General features: G+C 31.7%; 2 protein-coding genes across 4 annotated transcripts in view; both read left to right on the top strand.

Annotated features, from left to right (window-relative positions):
- LOC130010524 (uncharacterized) overlaps window positions 1–15,578 on the top strand; it is a 243,736-nt gene that overhangs the window by 187,501 nt on the left and 40,657 nt on the right. For 2 of the 3 annotated variants that reach the window (XM_056098981.1, XM_056098982.1), the window contains one exon: window positions 14,305–14,418. In XM_056098981.1, coding sequence (XP_055954956.1) covers window positions 14,305–14,418 — 114 coding nt within the window. Of the gene's footprint in view, window positions 1–1,463; window positions 1,975–14,304; window positions 14,419–15,578 lie in introns of those variants that run through there. The other variant, XM_056098983.1, reaches the window with a different exon arrangement.
- LOC126811618 (reticulocyte-binding protein homolog 2a) overlaps window positions 1–15,578 on the top strand; it is a 170,665-nt gene that overhangs the window by 23,116 nt on the left and 131,971 nt on the right. The gene's annotated exons all lie outside the window — the stretch shown is intronic.

Genomic DNA, 15,578 nt, shown 5'->3' on the forward strand with positions numbered 1-15,578 from the left:
TTTATATTTCGATAACCACATGTATTATAACCCTATTGTATTTGTCCTATAAATCTGATTGTGTATATAAGTCATGTATAGAAATAACTATTATTGAGTGATTCATAAATACATGTAACTATTCAATAAACTTTTATAACGGAGTTTTCATATAAAAGGACACGTCAGAGCATATTATTATAGTAACAAACAGCAAACTTTATTACAGACATATTACTTGATCCTAGAAGTTTAACACTACGTATATTGAAAGCCACAAGTCCATCAATTAAACAGTCTACCACCACCTGAAATGTAAGTTTTTGTTACTTTTATGAATTGTACATGTTTATCACTTTTATACATCATTTTAGTTGAAGAGAGGCGTTAGACTATTTCACGCATAAGACCCCTCCCCTCCGTCACATATAAGACCCCTTCCCCCAATCCCTCATCCTAGACTATTCAACGTATAAAACCCCTCCCTCACATATAAGAGCCTTTCCCCAACCCCCCACCCTAGACTATTCCACGTAAATAAAACCCCTCCCTCACATATAAGCGCCTCTTCCCCAATCCCCCACCCTAGACTATTTCACGGATAAGACATTTCCCGCTCCCTCAGATATAAGAGCATTTCCCAAAATCCTCCACCCACACGACTAGGGACAGATAACATTGTGTTTGAAACACACAATAATAATAATAATAATAATGACTTTATTTTCTGAGGGAACATATTTAGACATGTCCTTCCTACCCTATAAAACTAGCAACTACACAGTAATAATATTTACAAAGTGAATATATATCATATTATATAAGCTTATATTACAGAAATATCAAACAAACAGGAAAGAAAAGTAATTATATATATATATATATATATATATATATATAAATAATTAAAAATATGAAATCTGTAAGTTCTTTACTTAAAGTTTCATGCGGTACAATACAAAAATTTTTTTTTTTTTTTGTATTTTTCTTCTGATAAGTGTGGGAGTACCGCATGAAACTTTAAGTATAGAACTTACAGATTTCATATTTTTAATTATTTATATTCGCTCTGGATTTATTCATCGAGCACTCTGTGTTTAGCCTATGCACACTATTTGGATTATAATATTTATATATATATATATATATATATATATATAACAAGGGTGTAGTGGCCTGCTTATCATATTACTCATTTTATCGGGTAGTATAGACTCCGCCTACATTGGCATCACTTATCGATTTGTCTTGCCTTATTATTGTTTCATTTCCGCTTGTAAAAAAGTAAAGCAAGCTTGCTGGTGAAGCCACAGTTTGACAGTTTTATATGGGAAGAGTAAAAGGGAAAACAAGTTTTTACAGGCAAGGACAGTATAGAATACAGATATAGAATCCTGTAAAAACAAACCCACTAACTCTTCATAAAGATAAAGTACATGTATTTGTATTGTATGAATATTAAAATATCTCTACATTGACTTGATTGTCATCATTGATGTTACATCATTCACTCAGCCCTTCTAGTAACTTCTACAGTCTCGGAAAGACTGTATAAAGGGTTCAAAGATTTAACATGTTTTACTAACTCGCTTTTTGAAGATAAAACTTGAAGACGCATGTTTCACAGTTTGAGGTAGTGAATGCCAGAATACAGAGGCGGTATATTGAAATGTTTTTGTCATTGCCTTTTTCTTACTTTTTGGAATTGCTAATTTAAGTTGACTTTCTGATCTCAAAGTCATGGTAGTTTCGGTCAATTTAGAATTTTCACAGAATGTGTTACATAAATATGGTGGTAATTTGCCTCTTAGAATTTTGAAGGTGAGCATTCCTTGGTTGTATTAAATGCGTTGGTAGATTTAGAGATTCAACAAAGGTGCCGAATGTGAATCAGGTTTTTCATCCAAAATCCTCCTTGCCGCACGCTTTTGAAGTTTATACTGGACCTCTAGTTTACACTAGGGACCGGGTATCATCCAGATTTTACGAAAAAAGGTAAGAAACTACCCTTATCATCTAGAATCTAATGCACGTCAACAATGTGTTAAATGCCGTCAAGATTCATCAAAAACCGCCCAGTTTGTGCTACCGTGTAGATTTAGAAACACCGTTTAGTTTTGACATTTATCGTCTACTTTACGACCGTCCAGTTTCTCGGGATGTTTTAGATTTGAAAGGGGTTTAGTTTTTAGACAAGGCCTTGTTTTCCCGGACGTTGTCGAGAAATGAAGAGTGTTTAATAACACAAGACGTTTAGATTTTACGACAAATTGGTGCAGGCAGATTAAGAATAGTGTTAAATGATTTATACCATACTTCCAATGATTTATACCATACTTCCAATGCCATATTTGGTGCATGCAGATTAAGAATAGTATTAAATGATTTATACCATACTTCCAATGCCATATTTGGATTATCTATAGTTTTAATATCTGAAAAGCTTTGGAGAGAAAGGTCATTTAAAAATGCATATAATATATTGAACTGTTTGAAATTTCTATATTCGATTTCAAGATGGCAATGCCGCTTGATGTTTTCATCATTTCCTATGACAAAAATTACTGAATAATGATCACTAAGACCTTAAACTGAAATATTTCATTCTATAACCGTATCGAGGGAGTTTGTATAGATGATCTATTATTGTTTGACTATTCTGAGTACAACTTGCTGGAGAATTAACAAGTTAGGTAAATTGTTTATCGTTAAAATTTCAAACCATTGTTTAGGAATGTTCAGTTTAAAATCCATATTAATGTCACCCATAATATATAATGGTATATTTGAACTGTTAACAATATTTAACTGGCTTTCAAAAATGTTATACCAGTTTAGATTGGAGGCAGGAGGTTGGTAAACCAAGAATAATAAAAATGATTTTCTATATTTGTGTGTAATTTCGATCCATATTGTTTCAATTCCCCCAAAATCTAGCCGCCTCTTAAATATGATGCTAGACTTTACTTATATCACCGGCGTTTTTCGGGGCTATTCTGCGTTCGAATATGCACCCAGGTGATACATATGTACATATGTAATATTTCATACATATGGAAGAGCTAGGATTGGGGGTGTATAGCTCGTTACTGGAGAAGTATTCTGGTGAAGGCGGTCACTGTTCATTAAAAGTCCAATTCCAAATTCATTTCAATATTACTTTATATACAGTTTTAAAAATACATTATTTACAAATTATATACAAGGCATTCGATCTCCTTGTCTGTGTGTCTCTAATTTCATCTGCCCTCTTGTCTGTGTGTAGAGGTCTTTTAAAGTAACTAATTTGTATACAGACAAAAGGACAATGATTTCAACAAATCAAATTAAAGATAAAAATATTGTAACACATCAAATGAAAAGAAGTTAATTAAATATATAAATTTCATTGGTTGAAAGTTTCATAGTGAAATATAATTTATAGGATCTAATAAGCTTTAAGCCATAAAGAATTAAAAAGCATTGACACTTGATTGGCATTGATCAGACTGCATTGTTAACTGTATAAATCTTTGCTCAAGGTTTCTCTTAATAAGCCTACTGGCATCCAAAGATTATAAAACAGTCAAAGCCAATCATGCTTTTAGGCAATTACTTTTTATAGACTTTAAATCAAAATATTAATCTAAAAGTAAAGAAAGACCAAATGATAACCATACTATTAGCTATATTGTCTATATACTTTAAGAAATAAATTCTGTATATCCTTAAAATAAAATTTGAAAAAGAAGTAGAATTTAGTATCACTATTCGGTGATACATACATAATTAATCCTCCACCAATTTTATTGCATCCATCTTTTCGAATTATTTCAAAATTAGAAATATTTATATATGCGCGAGTAATCTTTGAGTGTAAAAATGTTTCAGTTAGACCTAAAATATCAATTTAATTAGATTCACAAAGAATAAAATCATTTACTTCATCGAATTTACTGTAAAATTTGTTGATATTTAGATGACAGAGTTTGAATCCATGACATTTAGTGATAAATAGATTGGAAAAGGAATGAGGCCATTTTGTTCAAAAATTAACAGCAACGTATCAGTTCATATATTAAAATCCTAAATCCTAAGGAGGCTATGATGTTACCTTATGATGTCTGAAAATAAATCACCCCCCCTCCCTCCTATATAGAAGTATAATGCGTCCGCTATTAGGGCGGGACAATTTCTATTTTTGTGTAATTGTTCCGTACAGGCACCGTTTTACGTCAATACTATTCTAGTTAATTGTATTAATGGTAATTATCTTCGTCTGTAGAATTACATCTAGGGCACACCTTTGTTTTAATAATAAAATGGTAGAATAAATGGTTATTTAAATTACTAGCTTTATTTCTTAATTGCCAATAGATAATATTTTCTTTCCTATTTCCAGTATTATAATATAATGGTGGTGTAAGTAATGGGTATACACGTGAAAGGCCCGATTTAAATGTTCTTAAAGTTTGTGAGGTTTTAATGTTTACCAGTAAATTGTTCCAAAGTTTAATTGTGCAGGGAAAGAAACTATTAGAATACGTGTTGGTTTTACAAAATGGTGGATTGAGGTTCTGACTTTCATTACGAAGACTATAAATTTAAAAATTTCAGTCAGATAAGTTGGGCCTAGGTTGTTCTTTATTTTATATAATAAGTAAATCAATTTTTGTTTTATTCTACGATTAGACAGCGATTCATACCCACGCTCTTTGAATAAATTGTTTTTAGATGAATTTCTTCTAAGGCCAGTTATTATTCTACCTGCTTCAGTTTGAACACTTTCCAATAGATCAGAATCCTTCTTTGAACAGTTATCCCATACAATATCAGCATATTCTTAAATCGGGCGAATAACAGCAAGATAAATTTTATTAAGTGAAATTCTATTAATTTTCTATTTCAGTATGCGCAAAATGTTTAGTCGACCACAAGCTTTCTGGTATATATTTGAAATGTGTTTTGACCATAGTGCATTTGATTAAAATGTTAATCCAAAATGACAATGAGTACTTACGTTTTCAACTTTTATGTTTCCGAAAACAACGTCTGGATGGATTGTATTTTTTTCAAGTAAAAGTAATATTTTTAGTTTTATTGGGGTTAAAAGTTACACACCACTGTTTAGCCCACGATGAGGCATGTCTTTAGTAAGGATCATTATGAATAATTGTAAAAAGTGAAGTATCATCAGCAAATAGTCGTATGTTATTGTCGGAGATATCATTTAAGTAAATCAAAAAAAAATAAGGACCCAATACACTTCCTTGGGGGACTTCAGAATTAGTATGCAAATAATTTGATTTAAAACCTGCTCAAACTACGCATTTTTATCTATTCCTTAAATAGTGTTCAATTCATTTAAATATTTTTTTTACTAATTCCACATTGTTTCAATTTAGTCAATAAACCTTCATGCCAAACTTTATCAAACGCTTTTGATACATCACAAACTATAAATCGAATTTGCTTTCCTTTATCAAGATTACGTATCATAACATCATTAGCTGCGTTCACACTGCATGCGCATTGAATGCGAATTCCGGAAACCGGCCTCCGGAATTCGGATTGGGTTTTCCCGGTTTAAAAGCGGTGCGTCACATTACAGTTTATTCGGATTGAATTCAGAATGAAAAGCGCCACCCTGAATGCGCCGTGAAGGTCATTCATATCCAAGATGGATGCACCAAACATTCGTATTGGTGATCTTATGTTGCTTATGTGTAATTTCCTGAGGCAATCAAGGCTACATCAGCGGGTCTTACATCTTCGACACCTTGCCATGCAGCGCCGGGCACGATTTCGTTGGCACCAAAATCAAATGCGAATGAGGATGATTATTCTTTTGGTAGCGTTGGCTATACATTAACACGTATGTACATGTACTTCACTCTTGGCTCTGTACTAGCGAAGATACATTTCATAATTGAGATGTTATGAAATGGGGTTAAACTTCCTACTGTTCTGGTCCGACTGGGCTTATAAAGACGGGTATATACCATTTTCCCAGGACAGTGGCGCTACGGCCTACTATCAAGGGATTTTTTACGTCAATGTGTACACGGGAACTCTGTCTTTCGCCCCAACGAACGACTAGACTTTAGTGTGTTGTAAATGTTTGCATTACTGACTAAAGGTTAGGTATGCCACAACCCCTGTTGACTGCTCAGAGGACTTAGCTGCTGAGGACGTATGTTTCGTTGGCTGACAACTTATCGTTAGCTGGTTATGTTACCGTAGAATTTGTTTCAGTGACGAAGGGCAACAGCTATTTAGGCTACACCCCAACATGCGCGCAAAGTTATCGTTTCTGATAAAACTGTTGATCTGAATCAAGCGTGTCACACTCAAATCTTGACTGCGAATAACCCGATTCGGAATTATTGTTCCGGTTTGAATTCGGAAAAATATACGGATTCGTTAATTCAGATTCAGTTCGGTTTTTGTCGAACTGAGTGTGACGCCAATGTCCGGCATAAGACTTTATTCTGAATTCAATTCAGATTTAACCCCTAGTGTGAACGCAGCTATAGATTTCTAAAAGTTTTGTAGAATCGTTAGGTTGAATAACAGGTTATTTTCTTTTTTAAAATTATAAAGATTTTTGAATAAGATTTTCTCTAGTATTTTACATTAAATGAGCATGTTAATGAAGTTGGTCTATATTTGTCAGAGTAATGCGGATCACCCTTTCCTGTATACGCTTCAATGATATATGAAGTCTTTCAAAAATCAGGTAATAATTGAAGTTCTAATGAAAGATTTAAAAATTTGGAGAGGGCTGGTGATTGGGGAGTTAACTTTTTCAGTACAGAAGGCTTTGAGCAGTTAAGAATTAGTAACTGGTCTTTTACTTCTTGTTCATTTATAATAAATGTCTGTAATTCGTTGTTACTGCGAGAGGCAAAGTTTGGAAGGTCAAGTTCATCATTTAATTTTGAAATTGAGGCAAAATAAGTGTTAAAGATATTTGCCTTATCAATACTAATGACGAGATGGTTACCTTTTCATTATCAAAAATTTGTAATAGATTTTGCTATTTTCCGCCATTTATTTGGTGGTAGGGTTTTAATATTTATTTCTTTTTCTAATTTGTCTTTAAAATTATTTTTAGCTTACCTGATTAATGTTACTACTTCATTTCGTATTTTTCTAAATAAAAGCCAAAGCCAATGATTAGAATTATTATTATTATTTTTTTGGGGGAGGGCGGGGGGCGCATTTGTGTGCACTATTTCGTTTTCGAATTTGTATACGTATAGCGTTATTCATAAATGGCTTATCATTTGGCCGTATAGTTACTACTTTTGTTGGGATATACTGTATTAATGCTTTATTTAAAACGGCTAAAAACTTGGATAGACTTTATTGATATCATCATTATTAAAGACGTGATTTGTCCAATCGACAGTTAATAATTCGTTATTTAAACCTTCATAATCTGCAAGTTTATAATTTCTAATAGTTCTTTTGGTATTCTAATTGTTTTTATGTTTTTATATTTAAAGATAATATTATTGGTGAATGTGTACTGCATATAGGAGCATTAACATTATAAGTGATTTCTTATTAGTAATAAAACGATCAATACATGAACGTGGTAGCGTTGTGAAATTAGTCGGTTCTTTTATCAGATTTTCAAGATTTAATATTTGTAATAGTTTTTTAAATTTAGCACAATTACTTGAATTACTTAAAATGTTGATATTAAAATCCCCTGTTAGAACAAGAAAGGAACCACTGTCTAATGCATTTGATAACGTATCATAAAATATATCGCAAAAGGCAACCCTTGTATTTGGAGGTCTGTAAATTACACCGAGTAAGAATTTGGTATGATCATTAAATATGTCTATAAATATTAATTCAATATCAGTGTTTATGAGATTATGTCTAATCTGAAAGTGTAGATTATTTTTAATATAGACAGCAACCCCACCCCCATGCCTGTTTCTATCAAATCTAACAGGACTTTTATAACCGAGCAGTAAAATCGATGAATCTTTAATAGTGTTGTCTAGATGAGATTCAGTAATACATATTATATCATGGTTAGAGAATTCTGCTTCAATTATATCTTATTTTGGCAATAGGCTACAGACATGTATTGATGTGAACAATGGAAATGTTATCTGAACTTAATGTATTTAACGGACCAGGGTTTTGTTCTATGCAGCCGACAATTAGCAAAGTTTTAATTATAAGCAAGAGGTGAATATTTATAACATATTACGAGATAGGATGTAAGATCACATACAAGGTATGTTGATTGTTCCGTTTGAGAGGCAAAATATCATTAATTTCAGTCATGAATGTCGTTAAATAATATTTTGCGTTCACATGTAAAATCGGAGCAATCAAACATATATTTATATCTATATATTTATGTATCCATAGAGAGAGATGACTTTAAACTAAAAGTTACTTTAAATATGAAATTGTGACATTTTACACTCCAAGAGGTTTGATAAATGGACTACTGAAAGGTGATAAATAAATTTACAATATATTACAAAACAATAAACACAACAGTTAGATTACTTTCTTATAATTGAAATGAGATTTCATGTTTTAAACGCGAGTAAATAAAAACCAGTATTAGTGGGCATGGGGATATATAATTATATATGCAAGGAGGTAGAGCTGGTAGATAGTAATTTAAGTAATCTTTTTGCACTTTGATGGAACTTAAGTCTACAGTAATAGGGACACGTGAATTAAGGTGTACTATAAGTAAATTAAATTACTTAAGTTTTATCACAAATATTTTCAATAACAGAGTTCTTTTCATTGTTGAGAACGAATATTTCAGTGTAATTTATTTGATTCTAATATTGATTAAGATATTCAATATACATATAATAGATTGAATTAATAAACTACAATATCATCATTGTATTAGTAGAATAGAATAACGTTGTTTAACTTAATAATTTAAGCTAGTGAAACTTTCATCAGGATTTAGCATTATTTCATATCATTTCGTTCCTAGCTTTGTAAATTTTCATATCATTTTGGCAAATCGAATGATATTTTTTATTGGTAATAATCAAGTTAGGACTACAAAAGTTTGTGGGTAAAATGTAAACAGTAAACAACCAGCATTTTTTATTTAATCTACATTGTGGAATAACATAGCGCACACTACGTGTTGGTGTTAAGTATTTACATATGTTCATTTATAATCAACCTTATTTATCATTTTCATTCGGTTTAGGATTGGGTGTAGAAGTAAATAAACCTAGGTCTAACAAGGACTGTTGTCGTAACAAGGGGCTTGATTGAATTAAATCAGGTAAATTAACCGGTTGAGCTGTGGTTACAGATGTAGCTGTTCAACATTTTTGGCGTGTCATAAAACTGATTTATGTCATCTTCACAATTAATTAATATGTTCTTGTCATCATCTAGATTTCTTACATATATTCGGCTGCCCTATGTCCAACAGTTTTTAATTTTTTCAGTTTGAAGAGTTCGCATGTTTTTTTTATACAGCTGAGATTTTCTGTGTGTCAAGGCTTCATTAATAAAGATTTTTGTTTTATTTGTTACGACCTGTTTGGTTTATTGTTAAACGGTCATCTCGATCGTTTAAAACATGGTTATTTATAATATCTATAGTATCAGATTATCTGTATTTTCACCAGCTCTCTCACTGATACCACTGAATTTAAGGCATGTTCGTCTAGAATATTGTTCAAGTTCATCAATTTTATTTTCTAAATGGTCGAGGTGACTAACTAAATCTTGAGTTAGTTTTGGTTGGATTAAGTGAACAATATGGCTCATTATGACTTCGCGTTTAAATAATTCACCAATAAATGACTGTCACGACCCATCATCTTTTAGAACATTATCTAGAAAATCGTTTATACTGTTGGAATCATTTGGATTTGAATTTGAAGCCATCTCCCTTCTTGATCGTTTTGGTTGTCTTGATTTCGTCATTAGTATTTATATACAACTTATACACCAGTCTAGCCTTGTAAAAATAAGCTGAGTGAACTCGCGTGAACTGTTTTCCCAGATACATGTATTATACAGACGATTTTATAAGTCAACGAAAAGTCTCCCTTTTTGCATATGTTTGTCACAGTTAACACATTAAAAATTAATTTAGTACATACTCAATTTACTCAGGAAGTTTTGATAAATCATCTGAAATATAACTCTATTTAAACGGAAGGAGATTGACTCAACACGTCCACCTCAGTCGGCCATTGTTGTTAGAAGTATAATGCGTCAGCTATTAGGGCGGGACAATTTCCATTTTTGTGTAATTGTTTCGTATAGGCACCGTTTTACGTCAATACTATTCTAGTTAATTGTATTAATCCGTACAGTGTTTTTTTGTTAAAATTAATAGGATATAGACCCACACTATAAGTATTTTTTTAAAAACAAAATCTAATATAGGCCTATAATATAAGTAATTTTTTTTAAAAAAGAAAAAAAGATATACGCCTATGCAATGAAAGGTGTTAATTAAACAATATACAGACCCCATAATTAAAGAAAGATAATATAAGACCCACAAAAACTAACTTACATGTATATATCTTTGAACTTTTCTAAAATTACTAGAAATTGGACGCAAACATAGGCATGTGAATAGCCTTTTTTTAAAAAAACAAAACAAAATGAAAGAGCCTAAAATTACAGATTATACTGACCACAAGACGAAAGAAAAAAAAAATAACTGAATAACACATCTTGAGGGTTTTTTTTCCTCTAAAATTAACTGTAAAATTACTCAAAAGTAAAAGAAGAAAATGGTGTGAGGCCTATATATTTTAAAAAAATAAATTTGGACTGTTTTGTATTTAATGAACACTGAAATGATGAATTTTAAATTGTAAAGAAGAATATTTGATACAGGCTTGTAAAATATAGTTAAATAATACAATCTTATATTTTAAAAAAGACAAATTTGTGCTATTTTCTCTGAAATTAAAACTGAAAACACAGAATTGAAAAGGAGAAACTAGGTTATAAAAAAATAATATCAGTAGTATTTTTAAAGAATATGATCTCGGCCTATAACAGTAGTTTTTTTAAAGACGAAAATATGATATAGGCCCGTGCAGTGAAAGGTTTTTATTGAAATAGTATGCAGATTCCATATTACAGACTACTAAGAAAATATTCGATCCCACCCCCCAAATAAATTAACTTCTATATCTTTAAACTTTTCTAAACTTACTAGCAAAAATACAACTTGGCATTTAATGCAAATCTTTATATATATATATATACGTAGACTCTAGTATTACAGACTATGAAGATCATATTATATAAGACCACATAAAATAACTGTTCTATGTATCTTGACCCTTTTGTCTCTAAAATACTAAATAGTAAAAAAAAAAAAAAAAGAAAAACAAAATGGGATTTTTATATAAAGGTCCTAAAAGTTAAAAAAAAAAAAAAAAGGGGAATATAGGTCTAGATGAATGTATGTAGAAAAGGGCTTTGAAATTACATATTAGGATTAAAAAGAACGCACAAAAAAATTATCTGAACAGTATTTAAATTTGAATATTGTAATGCGCCATTGCAAAGACATATTGGTTGTGTAAATACTGCTCATACTTTTATTATTTTATCATGGACTCTATATTAGATTTTATGTATTTTCTTTTACCAAAGGGCGTGATACAGTTTGTTATTCATAAAGATTTAAAGTAAATAGTACAACATTCTGAATACAACTGACTGATTTCCAAATATTTTTAAAATCCATAGTCAAAATTATATTAAATAAACAAGGGGTGACATCTTACAATTCCTTTGCCATCATATGATTTTATTTTTTCCACGCAATAGCAACAACATTTTGTTATTTCAGAATTCATATTACAGCTTCTCTGCCACAAAAATTGAAAATAATAGATTAACATTTTTTATCCTGAAATGAATATCTGCTGTTAGTGTATATAAGTAATAACGGCATAGGAATATTTAATATTAAGGGGAAAAAATAACACAAATAATAATGGTAAGATGTAAAATTGAGACACACGGAAAAATGGCACAAGTAAAAAGAAAATAATTTATTAAAATTAAATAACAAATGAAAAAAATGTTTACATTGTTTTGATTAAGAATTATATCATTCATTACAATAGCCGAGGGGTCCTATTCCATAAATGAATGTATTACTAATAACACTGGTGTAAAGAGGCTAATTTTGACCTTTTATTAATCATGGTGTGAGAAATCGTCCTCTATAAGTCGCTGAATAGTTGTCAATATTAAGTATTCTGCTTTAGTGTTACAACAAAACATCATATAAAGTCGTCAGTCAGTGTCCTGTTTGTATGGGTGTATTAATAACAAGTAATGACTCATATTATATCATCCAATCCGCTTAACGGTCGTGGAAACGGGGGAATTACCCTATTCATGTACTATGGAACAGCTTAATCCGGCCATGTTCCTCCAACACTTGCACAATCGCCCTCGACTTCTCGCGGCGAGAGGTCAAGATTATGATATTCGATATCTTCAGTTATTAAACTTACCGTTATATACTGGTTAAAACAAATGAAAGGAAATCAAATGGGGTTTAATGTCTTGCTAAAGAAACGTGTATTCTCTTGGAAAAATTTAACACTTTAAACGTGTTCATCAAAATGACACAATTTTTATTGAATAAAATATTATTTATGAACTTTGATTTTATTAAGTTTGGAGTTAGATTCATATTATTTTAGTAGATTTTATCTAAAATGCTTAAAATCATTTTGTAAAACTCACCTATACGGTGGCCGATAAGGGATAGGAAAAATAATTTTCAATTTTGTTAAAGTTTGCTTTTTGTTATTTTAATTTTAATTTTTTGATATAATTTCTTTTTCTTAATTGTCACTCTAGCCAATTTTAATATAATTTCTTTTCGATAATTTTCATCCCAGTCAATTTTAATTTTCACCTAAGTAATTTTCAATATAAATTTTTTTCTTCTAATTTTCACCCAAGTTATTTTTAATTTATTCTTGAATTATCATCCGAGAACATTTGAATTCCCACCCGAACCATTTTTCACTTATTTTATTTTTTATAATATTCACCCGAGTGGTTTATAATTATCACTCAAGTAAATTTTAATATGATTTCTATTCTGTTGAATTTCCACCCAGCGTACGTGTGAGGTCATTTTATCTAGCCTCGCTTGTACGAAAAATCGCGTTTTTAGCTTGTGAACCGTCTAGAGTTCACAATTTTTATCAGATTTAAAAATCCGGTTAGTATATCACCGATGCACCTAAATGATGGTAAATTTTAATATAATTTCTATTCTGTTGAATTTCCACCCAAAATCGCAATTTTTATTCAAATTTTTAAAAACCGTTTTAATATATCACCGTTACACCCTAATGATGCCCAGGTTCGAATTTTGGGAAAATCGGACCGAAATTGCCAGACAAAATGACAGCTATGGTGTAAAAGTATGGAATTCCAAAATTGTGAACACTCTAGAGGTCACAATTTTTATCTGATTTTGATGAAACATCCTGGATTATGTCTCCAAATTTTACGGGAAAAAAACACGTTTTTAGCTTGTATTCGTAAAAGTCGCAATTTTTGATCCTATTTTAAAAAACGTTACACCGTAATGATGACTGAGTTCGAATTCGTGATAGTTGGACCGAAACTGCCGGAAAAAACGGCCGCTCCTTGTACGCAAATAGTGTAAAAGTATGCAATTCGAAGGCTGTGGACACTATAGACTCTAGAAGTCGCATTTGTTATCCCATTTTGATGAAACTTAAAATATATGTTTATATCTCTCAGACCTTGGCGCTTTTCTATATTTTCGCATATCAGACGCTACGTTCCTTGATTATGGCCCCTGATTTTACGAAAAATCTCTGTTTTAGCATGTAGATCCTCTAGAGGTCACAATTTTTATCCGATTTCATAAAACGTTTCAATATATCACCATTACATTGGTTCGAATTTCGTAAAAATCGGACGAAACTGTCGGATGGGCGCTCCTCGTACGCAAATAGTGTAAAAGTATGTGATACTAATGCTATGCTGTGTTATCAATATGACTATGCTCTAATTCTTCCTGGCCATAGTTACCTCTCCTTACTGAAAACATTCTGAACGCAAAGTTTTCTGGAATTTAATTTGAAGCATTGAGAACATATCAGAAATGTCATACCCATCACCTTCCATTTCAGAGATACCCCACCATCTCCCCAGTCCTGCCTGTGATTTTAAGAATTCAATGTCAAGCATTTTGATAACCAGGGGACGAGAAATATCGATTCTGCCTTTCATCTCTTGTTAAATGTTGGAAGATATAGCGAAATGTTTGTTTGCTTTGTACAGTTTCAGATAACCAGATAATCATGGCGTACTCGCAGGAAGCGACAAGCAAGAAGAGAAGTAAACAAGGTCGCATGGCCAGAGATGACATGGCAGAAATGAATATACCACAAAAGGGTAATTTCTGATGAACAATGTGCTTTTTATTGAATCACCATAAAATGGCTTTCTAGTCCCCTTTCTTGTATATAATTTTAATACACCCACTTCACCCACATGAAAATGTGGTCGTATTGTCATCCGTCCATCAGTCCGTTCGTGTGTCGCTTTATTGAACCCTGTGAAAGCTCTAACAACTAAAGTTATCATCCGATCTGTATTTAATTTACATGTACTATTTCAATTTGTAAAACGAAGATGCCTATCGCATTTAAGCAATTTCTGTTTATAACTCTTAGAGTTATGGCACGTGTTTCACTTTGTTGAAACTTGTGAATGCTCTAAAGACTTAAGTTATCTTCCGATCTATATTAAATTTACATGCTTTATTTAAATTAGTAAAACGAAGAAGAGTTTTGAATTTCACCAATGTCCGTTAATGCCTTACAGTTATGACCCTTGTTTCACTTTGATGAACCCTGTAAATGATCTAACGGCAGAAGTTATCATTAGATTTGCAGAAAATGAATTCAGTGGCTTGTAAATTCTCCCATTACCTACAAAAGAATACATATGCGTCAACCCTTGCTGACTTCTCGGATGATTTAACTGCTGTGGGCGTATGTTTCATATTTTCAAATCGCAGCCTATTTTTGTTTTTTGTAAACTAAAAAGGCTGTTGTATTCAGTTTGTACTACATACATACTACATTCAAATGTGGTCGTATATTGTCGTCTTCCCCGTCCGTTGGTCCATTCGCTCACAATTGCTGGTGGACGCTCTAGAGTATTGAGGCTTCTATAGGCGGTAAATATCCGATTGACTTCAAATTTAGACTATTTCAACAATTTCCGATAATTACTGCCAGAGTTATGGCCATTGGCCATTGATCACTATGGCAAATCATATGGACGCTCAAGAGACTGAAGTTAATATCCAACTGAGTTCATGTTTAGGTCATACAATTTGCAACGATTTTGATAATTACTACCAGAGTTATGGTCCTTGATCACTTTGCAAAAATGACGTGAAATCTCTCCTAGAAAAGAGCCATTGATAACTTGAATAGCTAAATTCGTGAAATTAAATGTGTATATTAAACGTTAGCATGGGGCAGAACTAAATGCCAATGAAGGTCATTATGTAAGATTTAGATAAAGAACTGGACGTCGTCACT

The sequence above is a fragment of the Patella vulgata genome, chromosome 2 (assembly GCF_932274485.2).
Source record: "Patella vulgata chromosome 2, xgPatVulg1.2, whole genome shotgun sequence".
NCBI classification, from domain to species: Eukaryota; Metazoa; Mollusca; class Gastropoda; family Patellidae; genus Patella; species Patella vulgata.